General features: G+C 46.2%; 1 protein-coding gene across 5 annotated transcripts in view; it reads left to right on the plus strand.

Annotated features, from left to right (window-relative positions):
• Positions 1-14647, plus strand: part of ELAVL4 (ELAV like RNA binding protein 4) — an 86419-nt gene that overhangs the window by 62274 nt on the left and 9498 nt on the right. For all 5 annotated transcript variants that reach the window (XM_054572291.1, XM_054572287.1, XM_054572301.1 and 2 more), the window contains exon 3: positions 151-254. In XM_054572291.1, the coding sequence (XP_054428266.1) occupies positions 151-254 (104 nt within the window). The remainder of the gene's footprint in view (positions 1-150; positions 255-14647) is intronic.

The raw sequence follows: 14647 nt of genomic DNA on the forward strand, positions 1-14647 counted from the left end.
TCAACCTGGGAGTAAACCCTGGTATAAAAGAAACCATATACTAAAGGAGGGTTTGGATTCACTGCAATGTGAAGTGTTACCTCTATAAAGATATTGAGCTGTCTCTCTCTCTTTCTTTCCTTCTCTCCTTTTTAAAAAATGTTTCCACAGGACAGAGTTTAGGGTATGGATTCGTTAACTATATTGATCCAAAGGATGCAGAGAAAGCCATCAACACTTTAAATGGACTCAGACTCCAGACCAAAACCATAAAGGTAAGAGGTGATATGCTGGCTCCTGACTGGGGAGGTGCTGGTTAATTTCATCCCTTTGATCTAATAAATAAAGGCCATGAGGGAGCTGGAAATGATATTCTTGATTTATTCGAAGAACATTTATGTGGGACACAGATCACTACAGAAAAGCGAGGTGAGGACTGAGCACAGGGAAGGGACCATGAGCTGTGGGACGTCCAGTCCAGAAGGCTCTTAGGGTGTTGGGATGACTACGCCCCCGAGGAGGCTGGTGAGCCTGGGTCTGCAGAGGCAGCCAGAGCTGAGCTCGGCAGGAAGCTGAGACAAGGTAGCTGTTTCAGACAAAGCTGTGAAAATGGACATAAACATTGTGAGTGGAGACCAGCACTTAGAACAGCGTGGCCTAAGTCTGGATGGGAGGTAATGAAAAGATTGGGGAGGGGAGGCAGGGGCCTCACGTGCCAGGCTGAGCAGCTTGGCTTTACCCAAAGGTGGAGAGGATCCTCCTAACAGACTTGAAAAGGAAAAATCAGTGATAAACACATTAGTGCAATAGTGTATAATATCTATGGGAACATAATAAAGGACTGAAAGAAAAAGTAACATTCCAGCCCTCTGAAAATAATCAGACTGATACATAATAGCTCAAGAAGGGTTCAGTTAAAAATAGAAAAAGGGTTACCCAGACTGAGATTTCTGCTGCTGGATTTTCACTCTCAGATCAGACTTTACCTTATGGGGATCCTTCAGGAGGTGGTGCTGTTTGCTTTTTCGCTTCTGACAGCCAGTGGTGCGCTCCTGAATGGAACCTGCCTCCTCCTTAGCTTCCTTTCCTGTCTGTCTTTCCCACCTCGCATCCTGTTTGGGGTCAGCTGCCAGCCAATTAATGAGTCCCATTCTTCAGAGCCTATTAAACCATGGGGAGGTGTCTCCTGGGCACTCTTATCCTCACGACAGCAAGTCTGACGCAAAGTAGGACAAAAGAGAAACCTCTCCCAGAATGGAAATCTGTAGATGGCACCAGCTCTTAGTGTCTGAAAACACAAAACCAAAACTGTTTAGTTCAACAGAGCTACTTTTCCAACATCCAGACTGACAGAGGAGACTAGCGGTATAAGATCATCTTAGTTGGGAAGTTATCAAAATAAAAACATAACCAAAACAAAAAAAAAAAAAAAAAGCCTTCTCTTTTTGGAATATATTATGTGACTGGCTTTCTTTTTTTTTTCCCCCTCCTTTTCTTTTCCTTTTTTCTTTTCTTCCTTCCTTCCTTCCTTCCTTCCTTCCTTCTTTCCTTCCTTCCTTCTTTTCTATCGTCCACCCCTCCTTCCCTCTCCTTACCCCTCCCTTCCTTCCGTCTTTCATTTCGTCATCCCTTAAGCAGCTTTACTTTTCCAATTGAGTTTAGCTTATTTCTAAAGACAATTGCTTTCCTGATCTTATACAGTCCCTGGTACACAAAGACCCCAAAATGGGCCTCATTCAGGTTGTCTCAGTCTTGGTTTAGAAACAATCCCTATGAGTTCTCTAAGAGGGAAATAATTGAGAGTTGTTTAATTATGGAGTAGTCCTCTGAGAAATAGGAGAATTAATTTCTTTCAAAGGAAAGGCATACCTATTTTTGCGCTGTAAGAAAAGATGGGATGCTCATGTCACCTAACTCTTTGATAAGGCCATACCAGGTTGAGAGCTGTAGTTGTGGGTTTGATTGATTTTTCTGTGCTATCCAGCATTAGAATGTCAGACATTTACTCTTCCGTTGATGGACACCCTGACCTTGAAGTGAGAAAGATACTTTTCTTTCCTCTGCAGTTTTCTGGAAACCAAACTTCCCCAAGAGCTTAGGCTCAAATCATCAGCCATCCATCCCGAGTGATCTTTTTTTTAAAGTATCCCGTGAAGCTGTAGGCATTTCCCAAAAGACTGAGTGAACCCAGCTTTTCTGATATCAGAAGGCACCCCTGGCCCATCGTGCCATCAGAAGTAGTGCTTTGTTTAAGTGGATCTTTGCGACAAGGAGCATTATTTTCTTTCCATGAGGAGCCAGTTTGCTTCCTTCCCTTCTCGATATCCCCCTCACCCACCCTGTGCTCACTCTGCATCAAAACACTGCCAACACATTTGCACCCAGCAGTAACGTGGGCTTCCAAGGCACTGTAGGATTCAAAATGCATGATGCCACGGCTGAATCAATAATTTCCATTCTCTACGACGAATGAAATTTTAATGTGCAAAACCTGGGGATTTCAGCCCTTTCATTAAAGCAGTTTATTTGCCATACTAAAAATTAAGTTTGAGTGATAGGTTCCTTTATTAAATTTTCTTCCCTTTCCTAAAGGGACACAGTGTTTAAGGTAAAAATCATATTAAAGGGGAGGGGAAGAGCAAACCTTTTTTGTGTGTTGTTAATAGTCTCATCATTTATTAATTCTTAAAAATTGCTTTTCTGCCTTTCAGGCCTCTGTTTACTTCTTCTCCTTCAGTTTGTTTTGATAAGTGACATGAGATTTATCTCTCTAGTCTGACTCCATGAAAGAATAGATAACATGTCTATCTGGAAAAAAACAAATATATTTTTTTTGAAACATGCATCACAGAAATCTCCTTGGAACCATCTAGTACATGTTTGCAAACTTGGTCAAGTTTGTACCTTCTTCTCACATTTATGGAGCACTATTGGAGTGCTTCATGCAAAACACACTGCTTTAAATGGAATGCACAAAATAGATGCAGGCACACCAAGAGTTAATTCCTACTCTTTGAAGGTTAATGATCAACAGCTTGATTCAGAGATAGTTCTGGAAAACAGGGAGGGGGGCAGTTAGTGGAGCCTGTAGTGAGCTGTAAAGCAGTAAAAAGGGCAGCTTTTCTTCAGCTACTGCTGATCATTTAATCCTAGATTGTTGCCAGATCTTCCAATTCTTCAACAGAAACTGAAATCTAGATTTTCTTTTATGCCAAATCTTCCAATTTCTAAAGGTTGGATACCACCTCAGAACATTTTAAAACATTGTGTAGGTGGGCCAAATATAACTTGCTAGTCGACCTGTGGACAAGCAATTGGCAGCCTCTGAACTCAAATTTAAAATCGCAAACGCCGTTTTGCTGATTGGAAGTGAATGGCTCATTACCGGACTGCTAGTAGAAGGTGCCCACAAATGATGGTCCCCTGTTAACCAATATCCATTTCCCCTTTATTAAGTAGAATGTAATGTGACTGTGCAAATACTGAGGGCATGTGGAGGGCAAGGCCAGGCTTCTGTCCTCAAGGAGAATGTTACAGTCTAGACGCAGACACAGCATTAAAGCAAAGAAAGAGTGTGATTCCTAAGTCACATGCAATGACTAGTGTGGATGACTGCAGATAACTTGCCTATCTGTAAAAAACAAGTATCTTCTTTGGAAGTGTGCATTACAGCGATCTCCTCGGAACTAGCGAGTAAGTGTTTGCAAACATGGGACTACAGAGGGGCTGTTCTTTGGATTGTAACTTCTTTAGTGGGAGAAAATGGCCAGGTTCCCACCCCTCATCTTGAAGATTAGGTTCACAGAGATGAAGTGACTTGTCCAAAGCCACATACGTGGTGAGCAGTTGAGCTGGGTTAGCATCCAAAGGTTATGTGAAAGGTTCTGTCAGAAGAGGAGCTGCTTAATATATGACCATAAGCTTGAAAGGAAATAATAATAGTATTGCTACCTTTCATTGAGTACTTACTTGGTGTCTAACGCTATTCTAACTCCTTTACTTGCTTGATCACATTTAATCCTTGAAGCATCCCTAGGGTTAGGTGCTTTACACAGATCAACTCTAATTCTTTTTAAAAAAAAATTTTTTTAATTTATTGATTTGAGAGAGAAACATTGATTTGTTGTCCCACTTATTTATGCACTCACTGGGTGATTCTTACATGTGCCCTGACTGGGGATCAAACCTACAACCTTGGTGTATTAGGATGACGTTCCAATCGAGCTACCCAGCCAGGGCCTCAGCTCTAATTCTTAAAATAGCCCTGTAAGGAGGTGCTATCTGTGCCACTGAGAAATCTGAGGCCCAGAGAAGTTGAAGCTACTCAGGGTCACACAGTTGGTAGTGAGATTTGAAGCAATAAAAAAAGGAACTTTGGCAGTAGGTCGTATGAGTTGGAATGTCACACTGCCTGCTTGTTCAGCAGCACGTGCATGCCATGAGTGTGTGGGCGTGTGTTTGGCTCCACACTCACACAGGTTATATACTCCCTGGCATGGGAAGGAGCTAAAAAAAACAAACAAATGAATTGCGTGTCTCTCCCAGGTTCTTCAGTAAACAGACTTGTGGTTCAGGGCTTTTGCCATCAACCTGAGCACTGGTCTGACTTCAGATCATTTCTTCTCAGACCCCTGCCCTCCCGGCAGTACCCCAGTGATTCTCCCATCCATGTGTGTCACATAGGCTTGCTGGTTACAACATGTGGCCTGCCAGAGCAGCCTGGCTCCTCACTTGAGAAACTGGGTCTTTTCTCAGCATTTCAACCCTGAGCCCAGGGAAGATGATTTGCCCCAGGGAGGACTTTGGGGTTCTGTTTGTCTAGTTTTTTCCCTACTTGTCTCAAGCATAGACCACTTTAGACTCTGGAAAGCATTGGGTGAAATGGCTATGAATTCTCGAAAATGATTTCCAGTATGCCCAGTCCCCGTGCCGATGCCCGCCCCAGTCCTGAATGTCACCATCGACTCCAGAAGAGCGTCTTCTGAAGTTGCACTATAATTCCAGCCTCCTGTTAAGAAGCACTCCATTGAATCCAGCTGCAGTGGTCCAGCTCTTTGCCACATTAATTAGAGTCAAAGAAAAATCAGATGATTCTGCAGTACTTCAGAAGTGGGACATGTTAATGCAAAGTTTAGATACAGGTTCAACTTACACTGAGACCCTTCGGTCAAAAAGTGGTTCAAAATGGGATTTAATGGTTTGGAATTACTTCCACTAAAACTTTCACAGTAGTAGGACCCCTGCTTGGATTTTAACCTAAATTTGAGGTGCAGGATTAGCAAAGTGTTTGCTGCTCTGCCTCTGGAAACTCTTGTCTCATAGCAGACAGACAAGCAGCAGACCAAGTCTTCTACAGCAGAGGGGGCGGTCACGCAGCTCCAGGGGTTCCCGTTTGATTTGGAGGGGTTGCTGGGAAGTAGGGAGCTATACAAGGTTTGAGCGGAAGAGGGAGCTGGTCAAAGTAAGGTTCTAGAAGGTTCACCTGGCAATGGAGTGCCACTTGGGGTGACTGATGAATGAAAATAATGACTTGCTAGCTGCTGTGATAGATTTTTGTCAGCATTAGACATTGGTTTTCATCAGTTCTTCTGGGAGCTTTTTAAACTTAGTTTAAAAGCAAGACATGCTTATTGATGAATTATTGGGAAAATGCATTATCGTATAATGGAGGCAGTATCAGCCATTTCCAACTCAGTGTTATTACCATTTTTATATACTTCCTTTTATCATTGAGTTACATGTTTGCAAATGGTTTTGTGTCTTGTCTTTTTCTACCAATTGCACTAAGCTATTATTCAAATGATAAAAATACCACTTTAAGTAAAACAGAGCACGGCTCTTGCGCAAACTGGAGGTGTGAGTGATTTCAGGACCAGGTCATGGATGAGGGGGCAGAAGGGCTGTTTCTGCCACTCAGTGAACCCAGGAGGGTTGGCAGTCAGTCAGGAAATGGGGCGAGAGAGGAAGAAGCTTTATTGTTGGGCAGGAATCCAGTTCCAGAGGGAGCAGGACTAGAGAAGGGGAAGGTGTGAGTGAAGGTTTTTCGTGAGGAAAAATCTCCCTTCTCTGGGAAGTAAAGGGAAAGCAAGCTCTTTATTCCAGCCTCTCTGTGCTGTGATGCCACCCGGCCATTTCTCCATTTTCACTTTATTCTTCTCATAGCACTAACGGCACCTCCAGGGGATCTTTCCACACTTGAGTTTTGCAGGTTCCAGGGGCCCCTCCCACCCCTTTCTCCCGCCAGGGGTCGTCGGGGAGCCGCGCCTCCCTCCCCCACCATCCACCTGCCTTGCGGAAGGCCTCCATTCCGCTGAGGCATCTTTTCTTTGCACTTGGCATAAGCAATTATTTCTCCTATCACTGCTCTTAATGCTTCCCGGAGAGTTAGCAGATCATTTTTTGCTGACGGATATCACCCCACCCAGAAATAATAGACTGCCTCCCTCGGTCTTGTTAATAATAAAAGGCATTTTCTCTCCTCCCCCATTACAACTATAGTCAGAGCCAGTGCCTGAGCGCTTCCCCACCAAGGTCAGCAAGGGCGGCTGGATCGCTGAATCCCCACGGAGCCAGGAGAGGGCATGTGGCAATGCCAGTTGAAACTGGAGACCCGTTTACCCAGTTGTACCAAGCTGCTCCCTCTCTCCCGTGAGAGAGTCTGTTTGGCTGCCGTTAACTTCCTCTGAGTGAATAATTTCGAATACAGGGATAGGAGTTTGAGAGTTTCCCTGCTGTCCCTGCCCAGTGAGGCTGACAGGATCCCGGTACCTCAGAGGTCACCCACGGTGTCCTGTGTCTGTATTACAAAAGAAAATCGGACAGGCCCAGGTTTGGAGGACAAGCAGGTTTTCAGAAGTGTGTGGAATGGGGCTTGGGGCTTCTCAGTCCACAAGTGTAAACGCAGTCAACCGTGCGATGTGAGCTGCTTAAAGGAGAAATTCAGATCACAGGAAATAGCGGCCCTTCCTTGGCCACCCTGGTCAACTCATCTCTGCTGTCTTGTGTCCCATTCTCAGCCTCACGGTTTTAAAAGACCTGACCCCCTAAGGATGGTCTGGTGGCAAATGTTGTCCGCGGTGCTTCACTCACATATTCACCCGGGAATGGTTGCTTTTCCATTCGCTAGGTGGAAAAAGTCTGAAGTGACTCTAAAACTCAATCCTATATTTTAAGAATTTGTGAAGCGAACTTATGAAGCTGTACAGGTAGAACCTTTGCTTTGGATGATAATGTGTCCCTGGTTATCAAAGGCATTCAAATGCAGTCATTAGGGATGACATAGAAAGGATTCCTATACCAGGCTGGTATCTGACTAAATGATCCTAAAGGCCCCTTCTAGGGCTGAGATGCTGTAACTTTATGTTGTTTCTGGGCTTTGAGCTGTTCTCTTGCCCAGAGACTTGTAGAGTAGCCACTAGCCACATATAGCTATTATTTGAATTTAAGTTAATTAAGATTAAACAAAATTAAAAGTTCAGTTCCTCAGTACATTTGAAGTATTCAGTAGCCACAAGTAGCCAGTGGCTACCATATTCAACAGCACAGATCTAGAACATTTACATGATCCCAGAACATTCTGTTGGGCAATGCCAGCCTAAAACCAGTGGCCCTGGGAAATAATCACTTCTCCATGGTCATCACGAAGCCCCAGGGCAAATCAGCCAGCCTGTCAAAGGTCACAGAGCTTTTCCCTCTTCTGTTCCCTCTTGTTATTCAGTCAAAAGAGCTCTGAGCCGAGATGGAGAGCCAACTCCCAACTCTGTCAAACACTACTAGGCTGACCTTGGGAACCTACTTTTACTTCTCTAGACTTATTTCCTCATCTGCAGAATGGTTCCTTCCAGCTCTAATAGTTTAACTAATAAAATATAGTGTGACCATTCCAGCTTGGTAGCAACTCCAGGGCAATTGCAGTTTGTGCCAAGTACACAGCTTTTATTTCACTGTCCACGTTTGCCTACCATAGCGGAAAGAATCCCAAAACTTAGAGACATATCCATCTATGTCTTAGTTTGACTTTGTGACCTTGAACAAGTCCTTGGCGTCACTGAGCCAGAGCTTGTCATCCAGGAAATAGAACTAATAGTATCTCATAACAGGTAATCGTGGCATACAGTGGGTGCTCAAGTAATGCTCCCCAGAATGAAGATGAATAGAGTGTCTCCTAAGGTGAAAATTACATGAGGACAGGGGGAGTCTCGGACAGCATTTATAAAAGGCTTTGAATAGTGGAAAGTATTATGGAGCTTCCAGGTGGCCACAGAAACCTCATCAGCCGTTCATAAAGCAAGAGTCAGGAGTTGCAGTTTAGTGAAGAGAGTGACTGCATATCTGAAGCCCTGAGTATGAGACTAGCTTTTCCACTAACCAGGCCATTAAATCATTATTACATCTCTCCCTTCTAAGGGCCACCAGAGAGACAGCGAGATTCTTGTACCTATTAAGCCCCCTTGATAATCTGATGGACTTTTAATACAAAGTTGTAAAGCACACATCTATCATCGCACCATTTTTTTTAAAAGACATTTATTTGGCCTACTGTGTGCCAGAGACTCTCATGATATTCTTGGATACTCTTCAACTCCATGATTCACTCTGGCTTCTCCAGGCCAGAGTCAGCTCCTGAGAGCTTCATTGCATACGTTCACCTTTCAGTTCAGAGAGCCTTTATTCAGCTCCTGCCCTACGTAAGGCTCTGCAACTAGATGCCACCGGAGGTCTGCACAAACCACCAGAATGCTCAGACTGTGAGGGCAGATCCTGTGTTGGCACAGATGGCTGTGATGGGAAACAGGGTGTGACAGCTGCTGCCATTGAAGTGTGTGCCATCTATAGAGGGCATGGAGAGAGTAGTCGCTTGTGCCTGGGCCTCATGGAGGAGGCAGCATTCCGGCTGGCCCTGGAAGGATGGGCAGGAGTCCATTTTGCCATGATGATGAACAAACAGCAAGAACAAAGGCATGGAAATAGAAACTTTCAGCACACATTCAAATTTTTTTGTTTGAATTGAAGCGCAGGGTCCACGGAGTAACAGGAGAGGAGAGGTGGGGATGGGTCCCAGAGGGTCTTGAATGCTCAGGTAAGGGTTTTGAACTTCCATCACAAGGTGCTGGAGAACCACTGAAAGCATTTGAGCAGGGACAAAGGGCACATTTGGGACCCTCTTGGAAGTGTTAGCATCAGGTTTTGCCCCTGATAACAGAAAAGCATGTATCAGGTGGCAGGTAGGGAAAGTATGAAGACTGGGGCCACATAAGCTGACACCTGCCCTGCCTGTGGGCAGGGACAAGCTAATCCTCACAGTCAAAGCTGTGGTTTCCAGGAGCCAGGTGGCTTCTTTCTTCTCTCCCTGCTCTTAGAGGTAGGATAGGGGGTCCCTGGCAGGGTTGCTGCTAGAAGGCCCTGGCAGCACCAGAGTCTGCTGCTGTTCTCCCAGTTTCTTTGGAGTGAATGTCCCCCCGGGATCTGTATGCTCTGGGGAGTTTGTGCTCACTCAGAGATTAGGGCATTACAACAGATTGGGGAAAGTCTGCCGCCTGGTCTTCTGGAATGATCAGTCTTAGTGTATGTCTCTCTCCTCTGCCAGACCAACAGTCTACGTGTCAGGGACTATTGTATTCATCTGTGCACCCCCAGTGTCTAGCAGAAGGCCTCATTACATAGCAGTTGTATCAAAGCCCACTATTTATTGAGTACTTACTGTGTGTCAGGCATTGTGCCTAGGAATCTTCTATCATTAGCTTGTTTAACCCTCAAATATCTCTATTAGAAAGCTTCTAAACTACCTTATTCAAGTAATGCAGCTCAGAAAAGTTCAGTGACTTACCCCAAGGTCACACAACCAGTAAGTGGTCAGGATTTAAACCCACATCTCTTCAACCCCAAAGTCCTTACTCTTAAAGAAGTCACTCTGTCTCCTTTCCATTCCATAATAGATTCTCACTTTCAGTTAAGGTAACATAAATGAGAACTTCCTCGAAGGTTCTGTCTCAAAATTCAAAATACTGTTGCCTGATATTCCAACCAGTACCTGTCAGTGAGACCCATAAGACAAGGGCTGATGAAGACAAGAAGGATGCTCCCAGTGTGTGGAGCTAGAATAGAAATAGGAGAATTTGGAAGCTGTGGGGGTGTCAGTTCGGAACTCAGTAGAAGACTTTTCCATTAATCTGTGATGGTCAGTGATGGTGTAGGATGTCTCATGAGGTAGTGAACTTCCTGTCCTTGGAAATGTATAAGGTAGGTGGCCACCTGTGGGGATCCTGCCTTGAAATTTGAGACTGCTTATAGCATCCAGTTTCTGTGAAGCAGGTTTCAAGGATGGTGCTTTCTGTTGGGATCACCAATGTCACCTGTCACCTTATTTCCACTTACCATGAACTATGGTTGTAGAGATTGGCAGTTTTGTGAATAGAATGCTGAGCTCATGAAAACACCCAGTCCGTGATACAAGTCCTTATTGTAATTCAAAGGTCCCAACAAATGACACCTCCAAGTTCCAAATCCATTGAGAGATGAGACAAAAGAGAAAAGCATATGGAATCCTAAGGTCATCGTTATTACCAGTTAAGACCCCGATGGAATCCACGGACATAGTGGGCTTCCTAACTCAGAGCCCCACACTTGGACAGACCGACGTACCCTGTCACAGCTACCCTGGCCCCCACAAGCCTCCCCATATGAGAGCATAACCTGCTCCCGTAGAACTTGAGAGCCAGGAACAGAAAGTGTGCTTCCGGTGGTCACCTGACTCTCAGAAGGAAGGAAGCAGGCAACATGTGCGGTTCACGTGCCCATTTCCTGCATCGAAGCCTCTTTAGAGCAGGCGCTCCATTTCCCGTGGAGAAGAAAGAGGAATGGGTACAAAGAGGCCTAGACTGTCACTCCCCGGGGCTCCCTCCACATGGAACAAAACACAGGAAGTGTAAAATGAGCATCCCGGTCAGTACCTCCCGTCAGGAACAGCCCTCTGCGCCACACCCTTCATTTGTCTGCATACTTCCCCCACTGGACTGCGGGGGTCCTTGAGGCAGGGCCACTCCCAGCCCCCAGCACAGGCCCTGACACACAGGAAGTATTGAGGGAGGGCTGGACTGAATGAACGTTCATCTTCTAATGCCAGTGTTTTCCTGAAGGAGCACCTTTCAGGGCAGAGAAAGATGCCTTTTCCTCTTATTTACCTAATCACACCCGAGACCGTGCCTGTATCAGGTTTTCTAAGTCCCCTCCCTTTTCTGGGCCGTGGCAGGTGAGACAAGGGGTGGGGTTGCCGGATGATTCAGGAAATGGTTTTCTCCAGGCCACGTTGTTCCTCCCGACCCTCGCCCCCGCCCAGGCCAAGCCCTGGCTGTGCACAGGTGACAGGCCTGAGAGTGCTGTGTGGGAAGGAGCAGCCCCCGGCCCTGTTCCTGCCTCCCGCCCGAGAGGAATGACAATGCCTGCCTGGCCACCTTGGGGAGACTCTCTGAGCAGCCTTGTGAAGTCCCTTCGGAAGCAGTGGAGTCTGTGGGAATGTGCTCGAGTTAACAACTCATGGCACTGAAGTGATAAAGGATGATCCAGACCCCACCAGGGTGAGCCAGGACGTATAGGAACTCACTGGCAGTGTTCCAAATGTTTGCTTGTGTGGTAAAATTGAAAAGCGTGTCCCAGTGAGGGCTAGCATCCCAGGCTGGCCAACAAAAGCCGGTATGACTCATCAGCAATCAGGTTTGCTAAGTATCTACTAAATTCTAGGTATGTGCTAGACACTCAATCTATTATCTCAATGGTTTATAATAGCCCATCAAAGGACAATCCTCCTTTCTACCAGTAAAGAAACTGAGACTTATCAACATAGAATCCCTTTCCCCAGGTCACACAGCTAGTGAGTGCTGGAGCTGGCCCGCAGTCAGGGCTCACAGCTCTGGGCTTGGAGGGATAGCCTTGCTGTGCACCTGCAGGGATGGGGGGGAATGGGGAGTGTAGGGGGGCTACAGATCTTTCCTCAAGTCCATTTGGAAGTCATTCACCAGTGCCTGCCTTTGGGTCGCCCTCACCCAGAGGAGTGACCACCCCACTTCCAGCTCTTTCTGAGCGCCAGAGCAGGATCAATGCTGGCCTAGAAATGCCAGTCTGGTCTTCAGAGACTCTGGAAGCAAGCAGGATCCCCATGGGCTTGGGCACAGGCTTCTCCAGGGAACTGCCTCAGGCACTGGGAGCCCCAGGCTTTAGGCCATGGGCTCAGTGGGGTTAACAAGCCAGTAATGCTGCACTCTCTGCAGGAGCTGAAAACTGGGAGTTTTAGAAATGTTTCTCCCTAACCAAGAGCCTGCCACCTGTAGTCATTCGGCGAGGATTTAATAAATGTATGAGGAGACTTGAAAACTTTAGATATTGCAATGTGGGAAGATCCTTTTTTCTTTCTTTCTTCTTTTTTTTTTTTTTTCATATTTCTGCCCACTCCTATGTGTTTCCTGGACAGGTGACTTAGAGAACAATAGATTTAAGGTTCTAAATAAAGAAAAACTAAGCAGCAGGAGTTGACTTGGCAGAGAATAAGCAGGGTGCTGATCACCTTTGGGATTTGCTGCTGCTTTGTGGCTCAGGTTTATCTCTGGGGATCTATCGCAGTAATTCTCCGTGACTGAGGTTCTTCCTCTGTCAGAATCATCTTTGAGGAAATGGTTCTGGTTGTGTAGTTGGCTTCCCAGTGCCAGCTTTTCCTAGCAGGTCTGTCCCAGCCTGCCCCCCTCTGGACCCCAGTTCTGGCTGCCCAAAACTAATGGGAATCAAAGTCATTGTTATCCTTTGAGCACTTACTGCATGCCAGGCAGGCACTACACTAAGTCCTTGATGCTCATCTTCCTGATGGTCCTAGCAGACGAGGAGTATCATCAAGCCGCCATTGCCTAACCCCACCACACACGGTCACACCACCTGCCCCACCACCAGTCCCACCTCAGCTCTGTCTCCTTCCTATACATAGCCCTGGAATAGCACACATTTGTGGCATTGTGGTAATGGGTCCACGTGTGTCCTAACCCATTCTTCCACTTAACTCATTGATTAAGTACTTTCTGAGCATTGCCTGTTGCACCCATTGCACTTGGAGTTCCTTTAGGGCAAGAGACCATACCTTGTTCTTGCTTGTTATATATCCCCAGCGTGCAGCACTGTGCCTGGCTCATAGCAGACCCTCGGGAAATGTTTGCGAAGAGGAGGCCTCTAAGTGCTATCTAGCCCTAGAAGACTCTTTCAATTCTTCCAGCCCCAGACACTGGAGAGTTGGAAACCTATCCCTTAGCTCTTAGCGTAGCAGGGAAACACAGCTGTGATTCTGGATGCTTTCCTCTCGGTGATTCCCCATTAATTCTCAGGAATCCAAGCTGCAATTAACCCCAAAGAGCCTTTAATGTCAGCCTCATTCACTATGATCTGTGGGTGTTCATTTACTCTTTTAGTAGGTGTTGAGTACTCTGTGGGTATCAGGCTCTGCACTGGGAGCTAGAGCCACAGAGCTAAATAAGACACACACATACAGCCCATGACCTCAAGGAGATCAGCAGACTAGATGGCGAGATGGTGAATCAAGGTCAGAACAGGTTAAGTACCGTGGGTGCGCCTCAATGAGAGCCCTGCTGGAGGGGGTTTAGGAGGAAGTGAGATCAGGGAAAACTCTTTAGAGAAGGAAGCACTTGAGCTGAGTCTGAAAGAATAGTAGGAGTTGAACCTAAAGAAGTAGGTGGAAAATTTTTTCCCCATGAGCCAACTCACAGAGGTAGGAGGGTATGTTTTAGGGGAACACAAAGGTCATTCAGATAATTTGTCAGTAATTGGCAAGGGTAAGACAAGGGTGACCCTCATTACCATGGACATATCACTATGTTTTTATTTCTTTCTCCCTACTGATCCCTCCTCATGCCTCCAAAAGAGTTTTGCAAGGTTATAACCAGAAAGACTTTATCCCTTAAAGGACAGGGATTACGAGAGCCTTGTGTGGAGTGGCACCCTGTCCAGGCAGTCTCACAGGGCTCTTGGTTCTTCACCCCCACCTCCCCAAAAATGCACATACAGGAGCCCTCCATGTAAAGGTCCCTCTGCCTGTCAGCCGTGTTGTGGGAACGAGCCTAGAGAGGCCACCGATGAATTTTTGGAAGATGCGGACACTGCAGGCGAGCTGCCTTGCCCCAACAGAAGGAGGCCAGTGAGACAGATCAGCCACTCACAGTGTTTGTCTGTTGAGTCAACATCTAGTTGTGGGTGTGGAACCCATAGAAGCGTCTGGCATCTCTGTCACGGAAAGGGGGAGAGTGCCGTGGTGAGGGGGTCTGCTCCTCCCTCATTCCTCATTGCTAGAGCCTACCCCAGACGCAAAGCCCCTTCGCTGCTGGAGGCTTACTTCTAGATGCTGAAGGTCCAGTTTAACATGTACCATTCCTTTTGCACACATGCTTTTTTGTGTGTGCGTGCACACACACACACTCACCCCTATAGTCTTAGCAGGTCTTGTGAATTGGTTATAAATGAAATAAAACACCCAAACATAAAATGCTAAGGCATATAGGCCCCTTCCTGTCCGGCGTTGTCAGATGTGCTGTGAGATGACTGTTTTCATCATCTATTCTGAGCCATAACCGCCCCAGAAATAGCTTTAGCAGGAAAGTGCTTTTGTTAGACTAGCTGTAAA

The sequence above is a fragment of the Pteronotus mesoamericanus genome, unplaced genomic scaffold (assembly GCF_021234165.1).
Source record: "Pteronotus mesoamericanus isolate MK-2021 breed Mesoamerican mustached bat unplaced genomic scaffold, CSHL_Meso_final contig_105, whole genome shotgun sequence".
NCBI classification, from domain to species: Eukaryota; Metazoa; Chordata; class Mammalia; order Chiroptera; family Mormoopidae; genus Pteronotus; species Pteronotus mesoamericanus.